This window comes from Arctopsyche grandis, chromosome 8, assembly GCF_051622035.1.
Source record: "Arctopsyche grandis isolate Sample6627 chromosome 8, ASM5162203v2, whole genome shotgun sequence".
Classification (NCBI taxonomy): domain Eukaryota; kingdom Metazoa; phylum Arthropoda; class Insecta; order Trichoptera; family Hydropsychidae; genus Arctopsyche; species Arctopsyche grandis.
In genome coordinates this window covers 25662768-25690508 of record NC_135362.1, presented here as the reverse complement: position 1 = coordinate 25690508, position 27741 = coordinate 25662768, and the positions used below count along the sequence as shown (strand labels likewise).

At 36.0% G+C, this 27741-nt stretch overlaps 2 protein-coding genes across 2 annotated transcripts in view; both read left to right on the top strand.

Moving 5' to 3' along the window:
* The window catches only part of LOC143915157 (uncharacterized), a 510169-nt gene that overhangs the window by 115225 nt on the left and 367203 nt on the right, over window positions 1–27741 (top strand). The window lies entirely within an intron of this gene.
* On the top strand, window positions 23237–25966 carry LOC143915905 (uncharacterized). Its single transcript, XM_077436725.1, has 7 exons — window positions 23237–23399; window positions 23476–23637; window positions 23721–23900; window positions 24120–24251; window positions 24552–24677; window positions 24821–24946; window positions 25016–25966. Exons 1-7 carry the CDS (start codon window positions 23289–23291, stop codon window positions 25964–25966), a joined length of 1788 nt encoding a protein of 595 aa, XP_077292851.1. The 5' UTR covers window positions 23237–23288.

Below are 27741 nucleotides of genomic sequence, written 5' to 3'. Positions count from 1 at the left end.
GTCAAGCCTTCCTGGTAAATATCTATGTAAAAAAAGTGTCACTGAAATAATAGTCTGTGGCGGCTCGCTTATACGACATGGTCGAGTTTGGTTGCCTTCCTGCGAGTGGGGACCAACCCGGCTGGGTTCGGAGAGCTGCTACTCACTCCGTCTTCAGCTGTCATATAATAAACACGTGCATTAACATGCCAGTCGTCTCATTCGTTCATCCCCCATACTGGTGACCCCCGACATCGAGCCACGCAGCCTCGATCAATTTCAACATGCCGCTCATCCCTGCCTCGCCGAGCCAGGCGGGGAAGCTACCCGCCGCGCCCCCATCGCCATCAACACGCGTCGCGGCCCGCGGGTGACAATAAACGAGCAGACACGGCTACCTACCTATCTACCTATCGACTGGAGTCCAGCCACAACGTCGACGACAGGTGTTTTTAAAAAATGGGGGAGCGAATGAGACGACGATCTTGACAGCGGGATGTGGAGTCATGCGCGATCCACTACACATAGAACGGTCATCCAGCACCACAAGACATACACCACCTCAGCACCATCATCATCATCATCATCAAGGCCCCGTCCGTCCCCACGAGCGTCGTCACGCCGAGACGGGCGGTAGCACTACAACACCTCCACGAGCCACAACGACTCACAGTCCAGCTCGGAGTATCATCAACCACATCGATGCCCCTGCCGCCCCCCGCCGCCCCACCAACCGACATCAGCCTCGGAAGAGCGGCGCCGCCGCAGCATCGCATCCATCGCCGACCATCGGACCAGCCACCGTCCTGCTCGCGACGTCACCGCCCTCGAATCTACCGACCATTCAGGGCGGTACACCTATGTACACAGCGGATGACCCACGTCAACAATTTTTTTCTCCCCACTCAATAATATTTTTGCTTGTTGTGTAACAATAATTTTTTTCTTTTGTAAAATTTGTTTCTTTGTAATTTTGGTATCGCTGATGCTGGGGGGGGAGTGATGTGGCGGCTCGCTTATACGACATGGTCGAGTTTGGTTGCCTTCCTGCGAGTGGGGACCAACCCGGCTGGGTTCGGAGAGCTGCTACTCACTCCGTCTTCAGCTGTCATATAATAAACACGTGCATTAACATGCCAGTCGTCTCATTCGTTCATCCCCCATAAGTCAATAGCATTAAATATGTCTTCAACCGTTGTGCATTCGGACAGAAAATGATAAAGTAAAAGGTTTTCTTCAACTTCATTGTCTTTAATATACCTAGCAATATCAAGCGAAACAGCAGAGTTGCTAATATCCGCAAAATTAATTAAAAATGCACTCGAAAATCCATGCTGGATCAGAGGAAAACGTCATCTATTGCCGGATTTCCGATCATCGACTGTACATATTGACGTCGACTATGATTAATTCAGATAATGTTTATTTATTATATAAAAAAATATTTATATTTATGATTGTAAATCTTTCACTCCTGCATGTCCGCCATTACTGTTTTTTTCGTATTACACGTACCATGGCTTAGGAGACGCTGCAATATAAAGGTATAGAAGGTACCGCGTATTGTTCAAATATTGTAAATGCATTGAAAGGTTTGCCGAACCTTTATTACAAAGGATTTCCAACAATGGAACAATGAGCGGCCCCTTGGCTATCCTACCTCTACACGGCACATCACGTTGCGCCAGAGATAGGCAGAAGGGGGGGGACTGAAACGGGTTCCCATTGTTCTATTGTGAACTTTTTTTTTTGCTCTCTACCTTTGTATTCCATTGTAGTAGTGCGCGGCGTTCATTGTTCAGTTGTAGACAAGGGATGGCAAACCTAGGGCTAGCGTGCCCGAGGTGGTACGTTTGTGAATTTGGATGGCACGCGAACGATTTCCAAGTTCAATTTTTTCTTTTAAAAAATTATAATTTTGATTAAATAATCCGTGAATTATTAATTTATTCCGTTTCATTAATTACACTGTTCGACACGAAAAATATTTCAGAGACGAGATATGACTTTTCTTATAGACTTTTGATTTGAACTGGACGACTACTTAGAGAGATTTGAAAGCTGAAAAGTACTAAAAATGAAAGATAAAATACCCGAATGTAGATTCCAATATTCATTTTGAACAGAAAATTAACAGATTTTGAGAAATCGACCGAACAACACCAAGATATAGAAAAATCGCGCGATTTAAAAAATACATATATCTCCGAATCTCGAGCCAATCAACACTTTTTATTACCAGATTCGTGTTCACTGGGCATAGATCTATAAGAAAAGTCATATCCCGTCTCTGAAACATTTTAAAAGTCGTCATTTGTCGAACAGTGTTATCAGGTGAAAGTGAGAACGCTCGAAAGGAAAAGCGGGGCTAGATGTTGGTTGCCATTATGCCGACGCCAGACATGTGTTCGAAGATGTGATCAAATAAGTGTTCACATGTGTGGCACGGGCATTTGATACTATTGTCACATATTTGGTCAAGTGCGATTTGCTGTTCCGTGTCGGTTTTTTAGCGCACATCAAAGGGATAAAAGTCCAAATGTTTGTGTGCCTGCCACACTGCGCGAAGCCCTCTTGCGCGAGCCTAGTTGATCAAATCTTTGAGCACATATCTGGCAGATACAACAATATGTCACCAAATGTGTGAGCAAAGTCTTCAAAGAAGTGATCACTTCTTTGAACTCATGTCTGGCACCGGCATAATGGCAACCAATATCTAGCCCCGCTTTTCCTGTCGAGCGTTCTCACTTTTACCAATTATCAAATGTTTCCCAAGATAAACTACAATCATTTATTATTTTATCGTGGCACCTTCAAACAATTTTTATACTGGCCAAACTGCCATTGACGTTTGTTATTATTTGGAGTTATATTCGTTGTTATTTGTTGATATTGCAATGGAAATAATATCAAAGAAGAATTGATCAGTTTAACATCATTAACAACAACAACAAAGGGAATAGATATTTGCAATGCAGTTGTAAAAGCACTCACTGCTAGAGATATGACAAATGGTGCTCGCAGTAGGACTGGAGGGGAAAATGGATTTATCAATTTATTTACTGAACGTATTGGACATGGACATTCCGTTCTGGGCTTTCGTTGCATTATACACCAGCAAGTTTTATGTGCAAAGCACGGATTTAAGTCACTGGAAGATATTATGATTCTTGTAACAAAATTGGTGAATCTGATATATGCACGCAGATTAAACAAACGAAAATTTTTAGGATTATTAAATGTGGTAAACTCAGTGTATAATGGTTTACCGTTGTACAACGATATGCGATTCGTTGAGTGTTTGGATAAATTTAAGCTTTTTTTAACTACTGAGAATGTTATTAAAAAATATAACGAGCTATTGGACGTCGAATGTCTTTCAAAATGAATGTTTTTTTACTGATTTGTGCTTAAATTTTAATGAATTAAATATTAAACTGCAAGGTGTTTATGACTGATGAATCCAGTTGGTCGTGTGTATTACTAAAAGTGATGAAATATAAACGAGATATTAAGAACATGTCACAACATAACTGATGTGTATTTTTCTTTATTGATTATGACTTAAGTGAAACTCAATTGTAATTTTTAGCTTGTAAATAATATTCAGAAAATTTTATTTTTATATTTTCTACTGCTTGGGCACGCCACACAATCGCGAAATAATATTTTAGGATTTTTGGCACAAGGACCCAAAAAGGTTCGCTACCCCTGCAGTAGACAATGGCGAACCAGTGGGTCGCGCCTGAACGGCGTTCAGCTTCCGGGCGCGCCATTCTAGAGACCAGATCGATCAGACTCTTCTCGGACACGGTTTAGGTCAGTTCTTCCTGTACCAGGTAGAGTGCCGCATCCCCGAGAGTCGAGCAGAGCTCTCCGTCATTTTGTTGGACAAACAATAAGAAGCATTCTCCACTGAGAAGGGACTTTGCCACAGCCCAGTGTCGTTGAGAGCTGCCTCTCGTGTACTCCAGCTCCTATCCAGTCAGCTCGTATGTACATACTTCTGGCGGTGATTCGACGAGATTACAGGACCGGGTAGAACCACCTACGACACGAAGCCCACATACATACTTCTTCCAGGTTAGTCCACATACTTTCTACATCGTCCCCACCATGGGGAAGGTTTCAGGAAGTCACCCCGACAGAAAGGAAACCCACGTGGCGTGAACCACCACGTGATCGTGATGTATTCCAGTTGTAGTTTATTCAAATTGGAATCGGTGCCCAAGAACGCGCCAATAGGCGGATATTGGATACCTGCTCTTCTCATTTGATAATAGTAACGGTTCATTTTTATTTAAACAATATGAGTGGAACAATTGAAAATAATTTATGAAGATGCAGAGGTTCATCGGTATAGAAAACATTCATTGGTATATCAAACAAATGCTTGGTAACAGCAGAACACGATGCCTAGTTCTTCTACCAGCTTTAGAAGGAATTTTAAAACTATTTAAGCCGTTGAAATCGTACTTTATGAAACTGGAAAAATATCCCAAATGCAGGACCGAGATCAACATTGCTGTTATTAAATGTAAACTGTTGCATATTCCACGATTATTATACAATTAATATCTAGGATATTCAATAATTTTAAGTAATTTCTGAATTTTTTTTAGCGGAAATCACCTACAATATTAATCTATAACCTTTATGTTGAATATACATATACATACGTGAATCAAATGAAAAAAATATTTTCTCTCTGTCTCTGACCGTTATTCAAATACGCCAGGTACTCATGTAGAGGTAGGACCGGAAGCGTGCCGTAAAGGGCGGATAGGGAGCGTGCTTTTTCCAGGAATCAGGGCGTTTTGGGTCTATTCACAAAGCTAGAGTGCAAAAAAAAGGTTCAGCGAACCTTTAACAAAGCTTCCGGCCCTACCTCTACGGCGGGAAAAAAAATGGTTACTTTGCGAGAGTCGAAATCGTCTTTATGGTTTTTACTTTATCTATGTACGTAGTAAAAATAGATGAAGTTTTGTGAACATGCGAAAATTCGAACTCGAGATTTTGACTGATTCGAACTCAGAATCGATTACTGATCACTAGAGGTAGGATAGTCACAGTGCTATCCATTGTTCGGCAGACTGGAAATGGTACCTCCCCTTATAGGTGTCCTCTTTTTTTAAGTATTTGAATTCAATTATCTCCCAAACTGCTTACTGAATCGGACTGAATTTTTTTTACATGTACTAGAAATAATAATCTTTATAATTTTATATTTTTTAAATATTTTTATCTGAACCGGAAGTAGTACTTACTCTAGAGCAGGCCTGGGCAAACTTTTTGGATGAAGGGCCACATTAAAAATTAAAACTGAGCAGCGGGCCGCAAGTAAAATACTATTTTTAGATATACATTATTCATTATCGTGAAAGGAATTAAAACATTTTTTTTTTAAATTCCATACAAAAAAATAATTTAATTTGACGGATAAAACTTTTTTTCGTCTTTAACAGTTTTTTCATTTCAAGAGAAAATTTTGTAGTAGAAATTCTTAAAAATGCTTGTAAATTTTTATCTGTGATGCTTGATTGTAAAGAATTTTTATTGATATTCATGATTGAAAATGTTTGTTTACATATATGTACATAGGTTGATCAAAAAACCACCAGCATTTCTTGAGCAACATCTCTAAGTTTGTCAAATTTTTCCGTATTTAGGGCGTTGTAAAAATTTTCAAATTTCAAAATATATGTACATATATTGCAATTGATCTCGTATAATTGTCAAGCCTATCTCAATTTTTCGGAAGTCGCCAAATCTTCATGGAAACTCACTACTTAAATCGTTGATAATTTCACCATATTTCGCAAATTTTATCCTGGATAAAATTTGATCTTAAAGTGAAATTTAGAGTTATGAAAATTAATAACTGTGCGGTATCTTTTCGATTATTACTTTCGTCGAGAGCTATCGAGTAACATGTGATCGATTCTAATATTGATGATAATTGCTCATTCAAGTTTGTGGTCTAGTTTGGCCCAAATTCGAATTGTATCTTATATCAGAAACGATAAAACATTTAACAAATCAACAAAAAAAATTTTAGATCAGAAAAAAGTAAACTTTTTTGAATTTTGCTCGCGGGCCGCACCAAAATACTTGGCGGGCCGCGGTTTGCCCAGGCCTGCTCTAGAGAATCAAGGTTTTTTATGTTTTTCTCAGAAACCTTTTGGTTTATTGAACTGAAATTTCATATCTAAAAGTTTTAGCATAATAGCAAGTTATGTATAAAATTTGGTAAGCATTCCTCAACCGGAAGTGGCAGTTTACTCTTGTTCGATTTTTCTTCCACTATTTTTTTCGACCCCTTAAACATGTGTGATCTTCAAGAAAAAATTCAAGCATTATTCTTGTATCAATGTAATGACAATAAAAAAAATGACTAGATTTATTAAACCGGAAGTGGGATTTTTTCCTCTTAGAAGTGTCAAATATGTTGTCGCCTGGATTCTGTCCACACCCCTGAAAATTTATATTTGTATTCTTTATGTATTAACTTAGAACTGATAACGTTTTGGTCAGAATTCGTAAACCGGAAGTAGTATTTTTTTTTAAAACAATATTTCATTATTTTATTTTGATCTTTTGAATTATTTTAATCTTCTTGATATTTATTGTGTATAATAAAAATAGTGATTTTAGTTAAAAATAATAAAAAAAATAACTAAATTTAATGAACCGGAAGTGGGATTCTTTCCTCTTAGAAAGGTCAAAAATTTTGTCGCATGGATTTTGTCCACACCCCTGAACGGATTAAGCTGAAAATTTAATTTTTTTTATTTTTTTATGTACTTAGAGTTGCTAAAATTTTGGTTAGAATTCGTAAACCGGAAGTATTATTTTCAATATTTCATTATTTTATTTTGATGTTTTAAATTATTTTTATTTTCTTGATATTTAATGTGTATAATGCTGATAGTAATTTTAAGTATGAAAAAAAAATTGAACAAAATCCGACAACCGGAACTAGAACTTTTGTCTTGTGCAAGTTTCCATACATTTGCGCTCAATTTGTATCGAAAATGCTGTCTTAGCCAATAGTATTTCATAATGCTGCCGGTATGTGTGAATGTATCTGTACGGTTCAATATAGAATTTTGTTTTGTGACTTTCTTATATTCCTCAAATACATAGATAAAGTCATGGGTTGGTCACACCCTAATTTTTTCCTTTGCAACGAAAATATTTGTAAAGAATTTATTTCAAAGGGATCAAAAATGCCAAACTATAACGTCATAATTTATATAATGAAAGTTTTATTTTTCCCTTTTGTCAGCATTCACTTTATTTCTCATTATAGTTCGGCGTCTTAAAAGCTTTATTATATGACGGTTGTGTGTAGTTTTAGTTAAAACGTCCGGTCCATTGTTTAATAATATTATGATATGACAGTTGTTTTAGAAATGGAAAACTGAAATAGTTTTTCACTGACTGCATTCCTTGAAAGCGACTTTTAAGTTGACCATTTACCTATTTAATAATGTTACAAAATACATTTAGTCTGAATAGTTATACACTGTTGAATCTGTAATCGGATGCTAACTCATCAGAATGACGTTAAATGATATATTGACGTTTGTTTTCAAAATCATCATTTGAGCCCCACTTCCTGCTTCTGATTTTATTTCTTCGTATTGATAATACGTAATTTACTAACATTCTCATATATACGATTTGACACCAAAGTGGCTTCGTCCAAAGTAAGATATCGTTTCTGCAATATTTTCGCACTCGAGTTGGCTACACGCCTCATTTGTAATTGACCATATATCTAAATCATTAGAGGTAGGAAAGTCACAGTGCTATCCATTGTTCGGCAAACCTTTAACAATGCATTTACAACCTTTGAACAATACACGGCCCCCTCAGGCTCCGGTGACTATAAATCATACGCAGCTTAGCTTATATATGGCATCAAATATGATCCATATTTACTTGGCATTTATTAGAATACGTGAGAAAGTATTTTGTCATTTTCTGTTCTGTTATGTTACAATATTCAATATATTTAGATAGAAAATAATATTTTTTTCATATTGAGTGTTAAAAAATTTGGGCCCTTGTGGAGCATGGGCCCTGATGCCTTGCATCACTCCGCGCAATGGTAGCTACGTCACTGCATATGTAACTCAAGCGATGAGTTATTTGCTATATCCAAATAATCCCTATATTATAATATCTTAGTCGTATTTAATTAATTTCGTAATTATTCATTTTTAAATAAATATTGTGCATGCTATATGTATTATTGATGGTTATGGACTATAACTCCATCGGTGACACGACAACTCGTTCACAGATTTTCCGTAAACCGATGATGCGTTCCAGGCATTACGTATACGGCCATCTCTTTCTCACCCCGTCTGTTCACTATGATCTAGTTTACTCTGCCATTACGTATGCAGCCATCTCTTTCACAGACCATTTTTTCACCGATAACAGACGGTCTGTGAAAGAGATGGCTGCATACGTAATGGCATAGTAAACAAGATCATGGTGAACAGACGGGGTGAGAATGAGATGGCCGTATACGTAATGCCTGGAGCGCATCATCGGTTTACGGAAAATCTGTGAACGAGTTGTCAGGTAACCATAACCATCAATACTACATATAGCATGCACTCCTCTTAGGGAACCTTCCACAAAAAAGGTAAAGCATTATTCATAGTACCTCCTGAGTGATGCAGAAATCTATGATCTTAACTTTGCCTAATTTGTATGATAAGTAGATATGTATGTTTTTGTATGTACATATGTATGTACATATATTGTACTCATATGTAGAAATATTAAAATATCTTAATTAATTTATCTAGTTTATATATCTAAAATATCATACAATGATACCATGATAAATAAATATAATATTAACTGACCGGGATCAAATAGTTAAACACTTGTCAAATAAACATATAAAGTTGTTGTGCGGGAGAGGCTAGAAGCGAGGGTAAGTACTGAAGAATTTTATAAATTATAATAATTCTGTGAAAAATATTAAGGCTCGTTTCCAGTTTATAAAATTTGTTGATTATTTATTATTTATGTAATATTGATAGAAGGACTATATTTTTTCATTAAGAGCAGACATTTAATTAAAAAGTCCAAAAATAGTTTAAGTTCGAGCGTACAAGTTCATTTACAAATTGAAACATATGTATAGATATAAAATTTCGGTTCGATACACGGTTTAGGATATATAATAATTCAAAGAAAAATAATGCCACTTCCGGTAGATTTGAAAATGAAAAAAAAAATACAGCGCATCGATTGAAATTTTATTACGCAGTAAAAAGTTTCAGTGTTTCAGTTTCAAAGATATTTAATGGTGTTTGAATTATATCACTCAAAAACACAGACAAACACGCACATTTTTTAAAAACCATAAATACGTGTCAGTGATCGACTCTGTTCACATCAACTGGTTGTAATTCTCCTGTCAATGATTATATATGTACATACATGAACAAAATGATAAATCGAGTGCAATCGAATGGAGTGAATCATAACAAAACATGTGTCCCATTAAAAATGTGAATTTATCACTAAAAAAAAAACACTAAAAATATTACACACATTTAAAATTATACAACATTCTTTTTATTTTATAGACGTGCGGAGGTAAAGTTACATCAAGTGATTTCAAAATGGAAAATACTCACGACATTGAAACTTCGTTACCAACAGATTCCATTTATAAGAAAAATCTCTCAAATTCTGAATTAAGCCATGAAATTAAATTCGAACATACATCGGACAGCGAGTCTACATTACCACTGCACCAAGAATATGTAATACAATGTCATTTGTCTTTAACTAGAGACTTTTCACACCTCATAAATTTCATACTGTCGGAAAGCCTTAAAAAAATTTTATTTAATCAGACCCACGACCTTTTGCTTTGTCATTAATTAGTCTCGTTGCTTCTTTTTCAGTTGCAGGTTAAGTTAGAATATGAATTGCCAGCAACAGGATGTAATTATCCTGTCAATGATAATTTATATAAACAGGAACCGAGTACCTTTGAATGGAAAGAATCGAAGCAAAACATGTCTTTGATTGAAAATGTGAGTTTATCATTTAAAAAAAAAACAGTAAAAATATTATACTCATTTAAAATTATAGATTAAAAGAAAATGTAATACATTTCGAATATGAACATTGTTCGAAATCATTTGCTACAAAAAGTAGGCTTGTGAATCGTTAAAGATCTCATTGTAGTAAAAATATACCAATCACATGTGGTCTCTGTTTAATGTCATTTCCTTTAGCCTTTTCACATATGAATATTTTCATACTAGTGGAAAGCCATACAATATGATGTTTGTACAAAAACACCACCTTTTGCTTTGTCATTGATTGGTCTCATTTGTCAGTTGCAGATTAAGACAGAATATGAATTGCCAGCAACAGGATGTAATTATCCTGTCAATGATAATTTATATAAACAGGAACCGAGTATCTTTGAATGGAAAGAATCGAAGGAAAACATGTCTTTGATTGAAAATGTGAGTTTATCATTTAAAAAAAAACAGTAAAAATATTATACTCATTTAAAATTATAGATTAAAAGAAAATGTAATACAATTCGAATATGAACATTGTTCGAAATCATTTGCTACAAAAAGTAGGCTTGTGAATCATTAAAGATCTCATTGTAGTAAAAATATACCAATCACATGTGGTCTCTGTTTAATGTCATTTGCTTTAGCCTTCTCACACATGAATATTTTCATACTAGTGGAAAGCCATACAATATGATGTTTGTACAAAAACACTACCTTTTGATTCATTATTGATTTGTCTCATTTGTCAGTTGCAGATTAAAACAGAATATGAATTGCCAGTAACTGGTTGTAAATATCCTGTCAATGATAATTCATATAAACAGGAATCGAGTGCCGTCAAATGGATTGAATCTAAGCAAAACTTGTGCTCTATTGAAAATGTGAGTTCACCAAAAAAAAATAAAGTAAAAACACTGGCGTTTTCATACTAACGAAAAAACGAATAAATGTGATACTTGTACGAAAACACCACCTTTTGTTTTGTCATTAATTAGTGTCATTGCTACCTTTTTGTTTGCAGGTAAAGACAGAATATGAATTGCCAGCATCAGATTGTAATTATCCGGTAAATGATAATTTATATAAACAGGAATCGAGTTCCTTGGAACAGATTGAATCTAAGCAAAACTTTTGTCCTATTGAAAAAGTGAGTTCACTAAAAATAAAAATATATTATACACATTTAATATTATACAACCTTGTTTTTATTTTATAGATGTGTGAAGGACAAGTAACTGGAAGCGATTTCAAAATGAAAAATAATGACAATATCGGATCTATTTTACCGACAACTTCCAATTATAATAAGTGTCTCTCGAATTCTGAATCAAGCCATGAAATTAATTTCGAACATGCACCAAATGACGTGAGCCATATGGTTTCTCATACTAAAGAAAAGCCACATTATTGTAGTATTTGCAAAAAATCTTTCACACGAAAATATCAACTTTTCAAACATGAATTACAAATTCACGTTCAAGAAAAACCTTACAAATGTGAGATTTGTTCAAAAGGATTTATCGCTAAATATGACCTTACGATACATGAACGTGTGCATACTGGGGAAAAGCCGTACAAATGTAATACTTGCTTAAAATCATATATTTCGAAAACTCAGCTTACAACTCATGAAAGATCTCACAGTAGCGAAAGCCTATACAAATGCAATATTTGTTTAAAATCGTATACTCAAAAATGTCTGCTTACAAAGCATGAAAGAAATCATAGTGGGGAAAGGCCTTTTAAATGTGATTTATGTTCAAAAGATTTTGTTGAAAGATCTAACTTGATGAGACATGTAAGGGAGCATACTGCAGAAAAGCTGCATAAATGTGATATTTGCTTTCAATCATTTACTAGGAAATCTTACCTTGTTTCACATAAGTTATATCATATTGGTGTTAAGTCGCACAAATGTGACATTTGTTCAAAGGCATTTATTCAAAAAAAGCACCTTATAAACCACGAAAGAACTCATACTGGAGAAAAGCCATACAAATGTGACATTTGTTTTAAATCATTTGCTATGAAATCTTACATAGCGATACATAAAAGATCACATTCCGGAGAAAAGCCGTACAAATGCGATATTTGTTTCAAATCTTTTGCTAGCCAATCTAACTTTCAGAAACATTTCAAATCTCACACTGAAAAAATGTGTTAAAAATATAAAATTTTGGTCTTACGCTATCCCACTTTTATTTTCCACCTCAGCTAGCGTAGGTTATCGAGAGATGACTTTAAGCTATTTGTCTGGTAACCTGCGCTCATCATTATTTTCCTAATTGAATGTGATGTATAGTGAGCGGAACGGAAGCGTGCTGTTCATTGTTAATTGTTTGCCGTGCTTTGTTAAAGGTTCGCCGAACATTTTTTTTTGCACTCTAGCTTTGTAAAAAGACCCAAATCACCCGATTCCTGGAAAACGCACGCTCCTTATCCGCCCTTTAGTGATGTAAGAGTGAAATTTTGATCGTCTCTCTTGCGCCTCGCAGGGATATTTTGTATTTGTAGCTGGCTCTTACATATTGGTGCAAGACATTCCCTACTTTGTATTTATATTTTTTGATATTTTTACTTTATCTATCTATTTTATTATAATGTTATTATTTTTTATGATTATGTATAAATGTATTTTTTGTCCGTTTATATATGTGTGGGTGGAATTCCTGAATAGATGACGCTATTCAGGACCACGATGGGATGTGGCGGTGGAATTGAAGATCAAACACGTGCGTTTTCAGTCATGTTGTTTATTAAAACGACACCACGCGGTGGTTTAACGACCAACCGCCCCCAGTGGAAGGTTAACTTCTACTAACTGTAAAATAGCGGTCATTTCGCGCCCTCTGCTTTCATCCCCCCTCTACGATCGGTCGTAACATACCCTTTCACAGCCATAGCCCATACATCAGCCTTTCGTTCAATCCCAACACTACAACTCGGCCTTTCCTGACCACAAACCTGCCCTCAGGTTTCTCTCACCTGCCGGGCCATTCCTCAATCATATTACACATAATTTTCAGACATACTTCTCAATAATCCCAGACATACTTCACAGTAGTCTTCAACATACTCCACAATAATCTCAAACTTACTCCACAGTAACCTTAAACATATTTCAGTATCATATCAATTTTTCACGTTTCAATACAATTCAATCTTCAAAAAAGTTACACACAGATCATCACAATTAAAGTTACACATAAATCATCACAATTGCAATTTAAAATCATTACAAAAAATACATAGCATTAAAATCAACACCTTCACATCGGAAACAAATCACATTTTAAAATCATTACAGGAAATACATAGCATTAAAATTAATACCTTTACATCGGAAACAAATCACATTTTAAAACATCACTAGAATTACATTTCAATACAATTATCTCGTATTCTTCTAGGCATGTAACCAAATTAAAACATTATTCAACATACCAAACACTCGCCAAAACATGAAAACACTAGAATAATCAATAAAACATTAACAATATTTCAAATCTTAACTACTAACAAAATAAAACAATAATCAAATATCATGTAAGGCTTAACTAAAACCCCTCCGGGTACTCCACTTATTCTCTAATTCACTGACACACACTTCACTTCAATCGGCACAACCTAAACACTATCCGATGCCAGTCGCGATTCCACGCGGCTGTCCGATGATGTTGTCCGCGATGGACCTCCCGTCGCCCCACGGCTTTCCATATGGTATCTTGCCACATATGAAGTTGACCAATATCGTTCCTGGTTCACCGATATATCCAAAAACTCCTTTCTTAATCCATGGTCTTATTTTCTTTTCCATTATAGTAACATCAATCTGACTACGACCAAGCTTGAAAGTGAATACATTGTCCTTTGGTGTTGAAATTTTGGCTGGGTCTCTTATTTCTTCTGGTGATTTATCCATATCTTTTTCTTTATATTTCCCATTTTCTTCATCTTCATCTTTAGGATTCTTCGAATGACCATGAGACCCTTTACTGAATTGACCATCGGGCGGTTCATCTTTATTTGAAAACGCCATGTCTCCGTTGTCCCAAAGCCTTCCAATATGCAAACCATCACCGTCCATACTTCCATCACCCATGTCCAGGCCTCCATTACCCGTGTCCTCACTTCGATCACCCGTGTCTACACCGTCCTCTTCATTATTGGAAACATCTATTCCACATGGTTTGCGATGCTTACTTTCATCATTCTTCATCCTAATTGAATCTGTGGTTGATGATCGATTTTCTGTGTTCGGTCGCACTGAAGAATAGTCCAGATGAGCTCGAGACGGCGACGCTGGAGGCTCTAAGGGGGTCCTCACCATCTGACCATGTGACATGTTTGATGTTCCATCAGCCTCGCTTGAACAGGAATCGTTGGGTTCTGCATGAGCAGACATCTCTTGTGAAGCCCGTTCTTCTTTTTCCCTCCGCAGACTCTGTTCCAACTTAACCTCGATCGGAACTCGTGGTTTTGACGTTTTATCGCGTTCCACTTTGATTTTTTCTTGCTCTCCATCCTTCAAGTCCGAATCAGCCCTCCTTACTCCTTCCGCAGCTTTTCTACGAATGGCACCGGAGCTGTTACATTGGTCTCTTACCACAGGAACACTTTCACTAGTGATGATGCCGCATCGATGTACGAAGTTCTCGCCGGCGAGGTTGTCTTCACTGCCTGTGTCGATCAGTGCCGGCGTCCTCGCCTTGGGTCTCCAGCCGCCTCCAGTTGAGGGTGCGGCCACTGCTTTGGCCGTGGCTACGGTTGCTTCTTCTGCCTTTACCTTTTCCACCAGCCCTTCGAAGGCGCTCAACTTGTCCCTGAACTCCTTCAAATTGCGGGCACCATGCAGCATCCCCTTCATAGAAGACCTGCCAGGGATCCCGTCGATGACGTATTCCATGAGGTCGCGATCCTCGATGGAACCCATGCTCGCGATCTCCCGCATCCGGTAAAAGTACTCGTTGACCGATTCCTCTGACGTTTTCTGCGACTTGGACAGCCTCCTATGGACTGACGCCCCACTCACCATCCGGGCGAACTCCTCCAGTAATGCGTTTTTGAGTTTCTCCCACGAAAAGACCCCAACTTGTATGCGCAGGAACCTCTCGGCCACCCCCTTGACCAGGCGTTTCCCAAACAGCAGCTTTTCCATGCTGCCCCAACCTGCCGAGTGTGCGACTTCTTCGATCTGCGCCACCCACTTTTCTACCGGATAGTCGTCGTTTCCGGTGAAAATGGGGACGGCGCCCTCCATGTCTTGGAAAGTCAGCTTGGCTCGGCTGGCGACTGGCTCTTCTATCGCCCTCTCCCGAACCCCTCTCGACGTCCTACGACCAGATGTCGGCCTCCTCCTCCGATACATTGTAGCACGTGGTCTTCAAACTGCCGCCTAATCCCGGACGAGCCTCCAATTGTGGGTGGAATTCCTGAATAGATGACGCTATTCAGGACCACGATGGGATGTGGCGGTGGAATTGAAGATCAAACACGTGCGTTTTCAGTCATGTTGTTTATTAAAACGACACCACGCGGTGGTTTAACGACCAACCGCCCCCAGTGGAAGGTTAACTTCTACTAACTGTAAAATAGCGGTCATTTCGCGCCCTCTGCTTTCATCCCCCCTCTACGATCGGTCGTAACATACCCTTTCACAGCCATAGCCCATACATCAGCCTTTCGTTCAATCCCAACACTACATATGTATATATTGAGCTTTCTCATGAAACAAATTTTATGTGTTTTATATTTCCCTCCACCACCAATTAAAGTAATTTCCAATGCATTTTTAATAAACTTCAATAAATGTTTTTTTAATGATAATAATAAAAATTTCATAAAAAAGACATTCGCGTAGCAGTCTTCTGTACGCTGCATTTCGTGCTCTGGGAGATCCGAGCACGCGATTTTCGTAGCGGCGGTTATCCTGGTAGCGATTCATTTTTGTGACGTGACCTGTTTATCATTTTGCTCATATGTAAAAATATCTTAATTAATTTACCTAGTTTATATATATAAAATATATGTGGGTATGTTTGTGGTGGACGCGTGGATAAGTATGGGGGACTTAAAATGCGCAATGCGGAAGCACACACGTTCATTCATCATTTCGGTGATACGACATCTCGTTCACGGATGTTCCTCTCACCAACGACTACGGTTGTCAGATTTCATGCAAGTCAAACCGGAACCCCCCCCCCCTCCCAAAAAAAATCAGATCAAATATTTTTTAATTTATAATAATTACTTAAATAGGAATAAAATAAGTCATAAACATTAAATAATAAAAAAATACAATGTAAATGTCCACATGAACACATTAATAGGAATAAAATCTGTACTCAGCTATTTTATTAACAGGAACAAAAGCAGTCATAAAACTTTTAATTTAAAAACAATTGACAATATAATATAAACCAACGAATAGGAGCAAAAGCAACCATAAACATCTACATTAAAAAAATACAAATAATATACACATAAACATAAATGATTCATCGCTGATGAATCATTCGGAACGTGAGAAAATTATCGATTCAAGATGAATTGATTGATGCCTGGTACATATTTTTTGTCTCCAAAAAGTATAAGACGGAAACAAATAGTTAATTGTTGAATATTACTGCAGTGTGTACTAGACGTACTGGTCCAGACGTCGACTTTTTGTTTATAGTTTACTGGCTGTATTACCCGGCTTCGCTCGGTATTTGTAATATAAAACGCTTAAACATGACTAATCTAATAGTAAACATTTTATTAAAAAAAAAAAAAAAGTTTTTTATTTCCATGGCTTGGGAGCCGCTGCAATATAAACACGGCGCATCACGTTGCGCCAGAGATAGGCAGAAGAGGGGACTGAAACGGGTTCCTATTGTTCTATTGTGAACTTTTTTTTTGCTCTCTACCTTTGTATTCCATTGTAATAGTCATAATTTATGACTCATAAAGAGCGGACCCAGAGCGCGCCGTTTAGACACCGGATAGTCACAGTGCTATCCATTGTTGTATGAAAATCCTTTGTAAAAAAGGTTCAGCGAACCTTTAACAATGCATTTACAACCTTTGAACAATACGCGGCACCTTCTGGGTCCGGTGACTGCCGCCGTTCATTGTTCAATTGTAGACAAGGGATGGCAAACCTAGGGCTAGCGTGCCCGAGGTGGTACGTTTGTGAATTTGGATGGCACGCGAACGATTTTTTTTTAATTTTTAAATTTAAAAAATTAAAATTTTGATTAAATAATCCGTGAATTATTAATTTATTCCGTTTCATTAATTATCAAATATTTCCCAAGATAAACTACAATCATTTATTATTTTATCGTGGCAACTTCAAACAATTTTGCTGCCATTAACATTTGTTATTATTTGGGGTTATATTCATTGTTATTTGTTGATATTGCAATGGAAATAATATCAAAGAAGAATTGATCGGTTTAACATCATTAACAACAACAACAAAGGGAATAGATATTTGCAATGCAGTTGTAAACGCAGTAGGACTGGAGGGGAAAATGGATTTATCAATTTATTTACTGAACGTATTGGACATGGACATTCCGTTCTGGGCTTTCGTTGCATTATACACCAGCAAGTTTTATGTGCAAAGCACGGATTTAAGTCACTGGAAGATATTATGATTCTTGTAACAAAATTGGTCAATCTGATATATGCACGCAGATTAAACAAACGAAAATTTTCAGGATTATTAAATGTGGTAAACTCAGTGTATAATGGTTTACCGTTGTACAACGATATGCGATTCGTTGAGTGTTTGGATGAATTTAAGCTTTTTTTAATTACTGAGACTATTATTAAAAAATATAACGAGCTATTGGACGTCGAATGTCTTTCAAAATGAATGTTATTTTACTGATTTGTGCTTACATTTAAATTAATTAAATATTAAACTGCAAGGTGTTTATGACTGATGAATCCAGTTGGTCGTGTGTATTAAAAGTGATGAAATATAAACGAGATATTAAGAACATGTCACAACATAACTGATGTGTATTTTTCTTTATTGATTATGACTTAAGTGAAACTCAATTGTAATTTTTAGCTTGTAAATAATATTCAGAAAATTTTATTTTTATTTTTTCTATTTTGTTAATTTTTTCTACTGCTTGGGCACGCCACGCAATCGCAAAAAAATATTTTAGGATATTTGGCACGAGGACACAAAAAGGTTCGCCACCCCTGCAGTAGACAATGGCGAACCCATTTTTTATCCTTAAAGCAGTGGGTCGCCGAGACCGGAATCTGAAGGGGCTGTTTATTGTTCAAAGATTGTAAATGCATTGTTAAAGGTTTGCCGAACCTTTTTCACAAAGGATTTACAACAATGGAACAATAGGCGGCGCGTTTCCGGCCCCTTCAGATTCCGACCTCTAGGGTCGCGCCTGAACGGCGTTCAGCTTACGGGTGCGCCATTCTAGAGACCAGATCGATCAGACTCTCCTCGGACACGGTTAAGATCAGTTCTTCCTGTACCAGGTAGAGTGCCGCATCCCCGAGAGTCGAGCAGAGCTCTCCGTCATTTTGTTGGACAAACAATAAGAAGCATTCTCCACTGAGAAGGGACTTTGCCACAGCCCAGTGTCGTTGAGAGCTGCCTCTCGTGTACTCCAGCTCCTATCCAGTCAGCTCGTATGTACTTCTGGCCGTGATTCGACGAGATTACAGGACCGGGTAGAACCACCTACGGCACGAAGTCCACATACATACTTCCTCCAGGTTAGTCCACATACTTTCTACATCGTCCCCACCATGGGGAAGGTTTCAGGAAGTCACCCCGACAGAAAGGAAACCCACGTGGCGTGAACCACCACGTGATCGTGATGTATTCCAGTTGTAGTTAATTCCAATTGGAATCGGTGCCCAAGAACGCGCCAACAGGCGGATATTGGATACCTGCTCTTCTCAATTGATAATAGTAATGGTTCATTTTTATTTAAACAATATGAGTGGAACAATTGAAAATAATTTATGCAGATGCAGAGGTTCATTGGTATAGTTCATCGGTATATCAAACAACTGCTTGGTAACAGCAAAACACGATGGCTAGTTCTTCTACCAGCTTTAGAAGGAATTTTAAAACTTTATGAAACTGGAAAAATATTCCAAATGCGGGACCGATATCAACATTGCTGTTATTAAATGTAAACTCTTACATTTTCCACGATTATTATACAATGAATATCTAGGATATTCAATACGTTTAAGTAATTTTGCTACGTGAAGTAATTTCTGAATTTTTAATTCCGGAAAATAAAATATAATAATTTAAATCACCCACAATATTAATCTTTAACTTTAATGTTGAATATAGATATACTTTGTGAAATGTGAATCAAATGAAAAAATTCGGGTGTGACCAACCCATGACTTTATCTATGTATTTGAGGAATATAAAAAGGTTACAAAACAAAATTCGATATTGAACTGATGACTATGATAGCGATACAAATTGAGCGCAAATGTATGGAAACATGCACAAAACAAAAGTTCTACTGCCGGTTGTCAGATTTTGTTCAAATTTTTTTTATTACTAAGTTAGTACACAAAGGATATAAATATAAATTTTCAGCTTAATACGTTCAGGGGTGCGGACAGAGTAGTGGGCACAACATTTTTGACCTTTCCACGAGGAAAAAAATCCCACTTTCGGTTCATTCCACTTTCAGTAATTTTTTTTTTATTTTTACTTAAAAATCACTATTTTTATTATACACATTAAATATCAAGAAGCTTAAAACAATTTAAAAGGACAAAATAAAATAATGAAACATTGTTTTTAAAAAAAATATTACTTCCGGTTTACGAATTCTGACCAAAACCCTACCAGCTCTTAGTTAGTACATAAAGGATAGAAATAAAAATTTTCAGCTTAATACGTTCAGGGGTGTGGACAGAGTAGTGGGCACAACATTTTCAACCTTTCTAAGTGAAAAAAATCCCACTTCCGGTTTATAAAATTTAATAATTTTTTTTCATTTTCATCAAATTGCTACAAGAATTATACTTGAATTTTTTTGTGACGAACACACATGTATAAGGGGTCGAAAAAAATAGTGGAAGAAAAATCGAACAAGAGTAAACTGCCACTTCCGGTTGACAGATACTTACTAAATTTTATTTATAACTTGATAAGCTTAAACTTCTAGATATGAAATTTCAGTTCAATAAACCAAAAAGTTTTTGAGAAAAACTTAAAAAACCTCGGTTCTCTAGAGTAAAAGTAATACTTCCGGTTCAGATAGAAATATTTAAAAAATATAAGGTTATAAAAATTATTATTTCTATCATATTTAAAAAAAAATCAGTCTGATTCAGTTAGTGGTTTGGGAGATAATTGAATTCAAAAACTTAAAAAAAAGAGGACACCTATAAGGAAAGGTACCATTTCCGGTCAACTTAAAAATTTGAAAAAAAAATTACGACGTGTCGATAAAAATTTCATTAACCGATACTATGTTTCAGTTCGATAGGACTAACGGTGTTAAAAATATCCCCAAAATACACACACACACATACACATTTTTTTCTAGATCATGAAAACGTGATCAGTGATCGATTCTGAGTTCGAATCAGTCAAAATCTCGAGTTCGAATTTTCGCATGATCACAAAACTTCATCTATTGTTACTACGTACATAGATAAAGTAAAAATAGTCATATGTATTTCAATGAAATGTTGGTCTTTGATTTCAATGAAATGTTGACCGTTATTCAAATACGCCAAGTAAAGGTAGGTTAGCCAAGGTGCCGCTCATTGTTCAATTGTTTTAAATCCTTTGTAAAAAAGGTTCGGCAAACCTTTAACGATGCATTTACAACATTTGAACAATAAACGGCACCTTGGTTATCCTGGCTCTACTGAGTCATGACATGACTCTTAACTAATATAGGTATTATTTGGATATAGCAAATAATTCATCACTTGAGTTACATATGTACATATATCGTATCGTTTCTCTATCAGAGTTTGCCAATTTTATCTGATCATTGCTGAAACGGTTCCTGAAAATTGGTATTACAAAATCTAATCCTGTTGTCACAAAAATCTGCCTGTGTATAATTTGTATTAATTATACACAGTATAATAATAATTTGTATTAATTATATCTGAAATCCATAGATGTCACTATGATTATTATTTCTGATTAATTGTTATATTCTATATATTCTGATTGTATATGTATGTATTACTGTATTTCTGATTTCTGATTGTTTATGTATTTCATTAACGTACACCCGTCGCATTGGAGCAAATCTGTAATGGCGAGTGTGTATTGATTTGTAACAATAAAAAATAAAATAAATAAAATAAAATATGTACAGACGCCAGGGGTCCTCATCTCGAGAGACACCTCGGTTTGTGAGATAGCTCGTGGTAAGCGTGGGCGGGGCTGGTATCCTCAAGGTGCCTTCCTTCGTCGTCGGTGGTCTGGTGGAAAAGAGGCGGGAGATTGTAAACCAATGAAAACAGGGCGTAAATCTGTTTATGTATTGCGACTGTATTTTGTATAAGTTATACAGAGATTAAGCAGGGGGGAAAGGGGGGGAGTAAACAAATAAACCACGCGTTCTTTTTGAGGTTAGCCACGCGTAGCTGTGTTGTCTGCCTTCTAGACGAAGACAGACCAGGCTCCTCTGGCGCACACCGGACGGATACTGGAGCTGGTCTCCAAGTATCGTCCACCATCACCAGTGGCCGAGCTGGTGATTTCGGTGGCGAGGAGCTAACTGCATGTTTATGCCGAAGCCGTTGGCGCGCAACTGTCAGTCTGTGGGCACACCGCTGTCTCAGGGTGGCCAGCACAAAAATATATCGGCCAAATCGTGGGTCGTAAGGCCACGAAAGCCAATCATCAGACATAGTCTGAACAATATATATATATATATATATATATATATATATATATATATATATATATATATATATATATATATATATATATATATATATATAATATAATCTATTATACTACAGAACATTTTCGTAATACACTATTAAATATTGTTCTAAATTTTGTAAGAATCCATTTTAAAAGAGAAAACGTTCGTTCGACATCGACCGACGTTGTGGGTGAATACTTAAAATAGATGTTAACGTATTATATTAATATTTTCTGTTATAGAGCAATTAATTTGTTTTAATTTTTGAAGATTTGATAGGTTGTTTATCGTCTTAAATCCCGGATTTTTCTCCAAAACGCTCTTTAATTTATCCTTAACTTTATACCCGATGTTTCCAGATAGTGTTTCAAATAATAAAGTTAATTTATTTATGTCTAGAGATTCGTCAAGTTTTAAATTGCGCTTTAAATGGCATTTGGCAATTCGGAATATTTTTTTTTAATATTCACTAAATCCCTTTTAATATTTGGATCCGCAAAAGCTGTTTGTGCATTTAATATAGAGATAGCATCCTGACTATTAAAACCGTCGATTATTATTTTTATTTTATCAAAATGTTCCGCGTAGTAGAGTGCGGCCTGAAGCCAAACGCCCCATCTAGTAATCGCTGGCTCTGGCGGAAAAGGTACATTTGGTAATTTTTCTTTAAAAACTTCTTTCCTTAAGGGAGACTTCAAAAATATCTTCTTCGAAAATGAAATTATGTTGTTAACATTTTCATAACTATCTCGAATTGTTTCGGCAACTCGGCGAAGCCCATGTGCTAAACAAGTAAGATGGGATATTATGATATGTATTTTGAAACATTTTAGCAGCTTTTATCATATATGCAGCACCGTCCGTAATAAATAAAAGGACTTTGTCATTTAAATGTTCCCCCCACGAATCAAATAAGCTATCTTTAACCAGTTTTTTTATTGTTTCAGAATTCGTTTTATCTAATTTTTTACTTGAAATTACATGTGCTTTATTAATGACAGAATTTTCATGGAAAGCTCCCACAATTACATTACCTATATTATTACCACATTTATCAGTTGTTTCATCCACACTTACGTAAATATATTTGCCACTAAGTTCTTCTTTCATTTTTTGACTGAACACTTTTGGTAAATAACAAACACGTGAGGGCGGATCTAGTATATTCAAGATCTATGGTCTTTCGATATAAAGATATTAGACGAATTTACCTTTCGGTCTACAGATTTTCGGTGAAAGCGTCATTAGTGGAATTGCATTCGACCAATTTACATGCTTCCGGTGGAGTGACACTTTGAGCGTCGCGTTATTGTTGTTTCTTGTTTTCGAGATGGAGGCCAGACTTTGCCTTTGCCCTGCTCCAGCCGAGTCTTCTTCCACTGGCTTCCATGACAATCCTCTTCCACTGGTTCAACGGATTCCTTCCTGCTGTCAGCTGCGGGTCGGTTAAGCTTTCGCTTTCTTTTAAACCATTATTTTGTCATTGGTTAGTCTCATTGCTACTTTTCCAATTGCAGGTTAAGAAAGAAGATGAACTGTCAGCCACGATATGTCCAGGTGCTAATCCACCAGCAACTGGTTGTAATTCTCCTGTCAATGATGATATACATGAACAAAATGATAAATCGAGTGCCTTCAAATGGAGTGAATCAAAACAAAACATCTGTCCCATTAAAAATGTGAATTTATCACTAAAAAAAAACACAAAATATTACACACATTTAAAAATATACAACATTCTATTTATTTATTTATTTTACAGACGTGCGTAGGTAATGTTCCATCAAGTGATTTCAAAATGGAAAATACTGACGACATTGAAACTTCCTTACCAACAGATTCCATTTATAAGGAATATCTCTCAGATTCTGAATTAAGCCATGAAATTAAATTCGAACATACATCGGACAGCGAGTCTACATTACCACTGCACCAAGAAAATGTAATACAATATTCGAATAAGAACATTGTTCAAAATCATAAAAGATTTCATTCTAGTGAAAATGTCGTACAAATGTCTGGTTAATGTCATTTGTCTTAAACTAGAGACTTTTCACACCTCATAAATTTCATACTGTCGGAAAGCCTTACAAATGTAATATTTAATCAGAACCACGACCTTTTGCTTTGTCATTAATTAGTCTTGTTGCTACTTTTTCAGTTGCAGGTTAAGATAGAATATGAATTGCCAGCAACAGGATGTAATTATCCTGTCAATGATAATTTATATAAACAGGAACCGAGTACCTCTGAATGGAAAGAATCGAAGCAAAACTTGTCTTTGATTGAAAATGTGAGTTTATCAATAAAAAAACACTAAAAATAGTATACTCATTTAAAATTATAGATTAAACGAAAATGTAATACAATTCGAATATGAACATTGTTCGAAATCATTTGCTCCAAAAAGTAACCATTAATGATCTCATTGTAGTGAAAATACCAATCACATGTGGTCTCTGTTTAATGTCATTTGCTTTAGCCTTTTCACACATGAATATGTTCATACTAGTGGAAAGCCATACAATATTATGTTTGTACAAAAACACTACCTTTGGCTTCGTCATTGATTTTTCTCATTTGTCAGTTGCAGATTAAAACAGAATATGAATTGCCAGTAACTGGTTGTAAATATCCTGTCAATGATAATTCATATAAACAGGAATTGAGTGCAGTCAGATGGATTGAATCTAAGCAAAACTTGTGTTCTATTGAAAATGTGAGTTCACCAAAAAAAAATATTAAGTAAAAACAGTAGCCTTTTCATACGAAGGAAAAAAACGTACAAATGTGATACTTATACGAAAACACTACTTTTTGTTTTGTCATTAATTAGTGTCATTGCTACCTTTTTGTTTGCAGGTAAAGACAGAATATGAATTGCCAGCATCCGATTGTGATGATCCGATAAATGATGATTTATATAAACAGGAATCGAGTTCCTTGGAACAGATTGAATCTAAGCAAAACTTTTGTCCTATTGAAAAAGTGAGTTCACTAAAAATAAAAATATATTATACACATTTAATATTATACAACCTTGTTTTTATTTTATAGATGTGTGAAGGACAAGTAACTAGAAGCGATTTCAAAATGAAAAATAATGACAATATTGGATCTATTTTACCGACAACTTCCAATTATAATAAGTGTCTCTCGAATTCTGAATCAAGCCATGAAATTAATTTCGAACATGCACCAAATGACATTGTGAGCCATATGGTTTCTCATACTAAAGAAAAGCCACATTATTGTAGTATTTGCAAAAAATCTTTCACACGAAAATATCAACTTTTCAAACATGAATTACAAATTCACGTTCAAGAAAAACCTTACAAATGTGAGATTTGTTCAAAAGGATTTATCGCTAAATATGACCTTACGATACATGAACGTGTGCATACTGGGGAAAAGCCGTACAAATGTAATACTTGCTTAAAATCATATATTTCGAAAACTCAGCTTACAAATCATGAAAGATCTCACAGTAGCGAAGGCCTATACAAATGCAATATTTGTTTAAAATCGTATACTCAAAAATGTCTGCTTACAAAGCATGAAAGAACTCATAGTGGGGAAAGGCCTTTTAAATGTGATTTATGTTCAAAAGATTTTGTTGAAAGATCTAATTTGATGAGACATGTAAGGGAGCATACTGCAGAAAAGCTGCATAAATGTGATATTTGCTTTAAATCATTTACTAGGAAATCTGACCTTGCTTCACATAAGTTATATCATCTTGATGTAAAACCGCACAAATGTAACATTTGCCCAAAGACATTTGCTCAAAAACAGCACCTTATAAAACACAAAAGAACTCATACTGGAGAAAAGCCATACAAATGTGACATTTGTTTTAAATCATTTGCTATGAAATCTTACATAGCGGTACATAAAAGATCACATTCCGGAGAAAAGCCGTACAAATGCGATATTTGTTTTAAATCTTTTGCTAGCCAATCTAACTTTCAGAAACATTTCAAATCTCACACTGAAAAAATGTGTTAAAAATATAAAATTTTTATAACTTTATTAAATTTTTATGTACATTTTATGAATAATCAATTAATTTCCAAAATAGCTAATTATACAAATGTTTACTGTCGGCACATCGTTGAATAAATGCGTATAAAGCTACATCGAGGTATTTTATAAGGGATAAGTTTAACTGGCGTAAATTTCCAGATATTATAAGTAAAAAAATTGACAAAATAATTAAAAACTTTACCATGATTTTAATGAAAAGATGGCTAAAAAGCCAGAGTCATGCGAAGCGTTTCTTAAGTAATAATTCTGGATGGCTTCAAGAAAAAATTATTATATCTGGAAGTATCGGACGTCCTGTTAAGTCTTTTTCACAAAGTAGTCTAAAATCAAAGAGATCCAAAATAAAAAAGTTAGTGGAATCACGCAACTCTGAAGAACTGAAATTAGCAACACAAATGAGTCTTCGTGCTTCGGGAAAATCAGACACTGCCAAATTATTGCGAGATTCAACATTTTCTCCTCGACGAGCATCTAGAATTCGAAAAACATTTAAAAGGGCAAAAACATTTAATACTGAGTGTGAAGTGGAAATAAATGATGTCGAGGGTGAAGATCTCTTTAATGATTTGGATGTTGAGATATTCAGAACCGACGAAGAAAATTTTGTGGAAGTAAATAAAATTGATCAGATTATCGACAGTGTTCGAAAGGTAGTGAAGTTTTTTAAATCTTCTTCCATTAGAAATGGAATCTTACAAGACAAAATAAAGGCAGAGCTTGGTCACATCAACGACCTGATTTTGGATTGCAAAACTCGTTGGAACTCAATAGCAAAAATGATTAGTGTTTTAGCCAGCAGCGTGGCTCGGTCCTGCTGCTGGCTTGAGCTGACCTCGATTGAAAAGAATTTTTCTGAGTATATCTGTAATGCTGCTGGTCAGACCAGGATTTGTGACTCCTGGTTGATCGTTTCCTATCAGAGTTTGCCAATTTTCTCTGATTTCATTGTTGAAACGATTCCCGATTAAAAATTGGCTAAAAATCCTTCCTACCCACTATGTCACCACTATTTGAGTATGATTAATGTAAATATTACAATAAAAATGTATGTACAATTCATAGATTTACATACATCTCGTTAATTGTCGAGTTTAAGTCAGTGTCTCGTAATTTAGTGACTTATATAATAAAAAATGCTGTATTGTTTGTAATTTGGCCAGGAAGGCACATTGGGGTTTACCTGTAATGCCTTCCTGGTATGAAAAAAAAAAAAAATAAATAAAAAAAATAAAGCATCGAAAATTCATAGAACAGGCATTGATAGAATTAAACCGTTTACAAATGTTGGATGTCGTAGATTTTGAAGTACTTTTAGATTTTATGAATATGATCAAACCTGCCGAATTGGCAGTCAACATACTAAGCCGAAATGACACAACCATCCATTCAGCTGACCTCACACTAAATTATATGAAGAAAAAAATTAAGGAATTTAAAAGTGTAACGCGACGTTCTCCCGAGTGTCCCTTCAGTTGGTAGCGGTAGGAATATTTAGGGTGGCACCAGTGACTTTACCGCGCCAACACCATACCCTCTCGAGCAGTATCGAGAGCGAGTCTCTCTACCGCCAGCCGTCATCCGGGAAGGACCTCCCTATCCAGCATCTCCGCCGAGCGTCTTCAGAGACCCCCAGAGATCGCCATCTTGTGTCCACACGAGGCAGTACGGAGTTTGTCTCCTGCCTCCCCCCCCCCCCCCCCCCCCCGCTGCTGTGACCCGACCAGCGGTGCTTCAAC

Excerpts from the sequence above, each read along its gene's own strand:
- LOC143915905 (XM_077436725.1), top strand. The coding sequence starts at position 23,289 with ATGGAGGCCAGACTTTGCCTTTGCCCTGCTCCAGCCGAGTCTTCTTCC. Across the intron at positions 23,400-23,475 it reads CTTCCTGCTGTCAGCTGCGG|GTTAAGAAAGAAGATGAACT; the intron begins GTCGGTTAAGCT and ends TTCCAATTGCAG. Across the intron at positions 23,638-23,720 it reads ACATCTGTCCCATTAAAAAT|ACGTGCGTAGGTAATGTTCC; the intron begins GTGAATTTATCA and ends TTTATTTTACAG.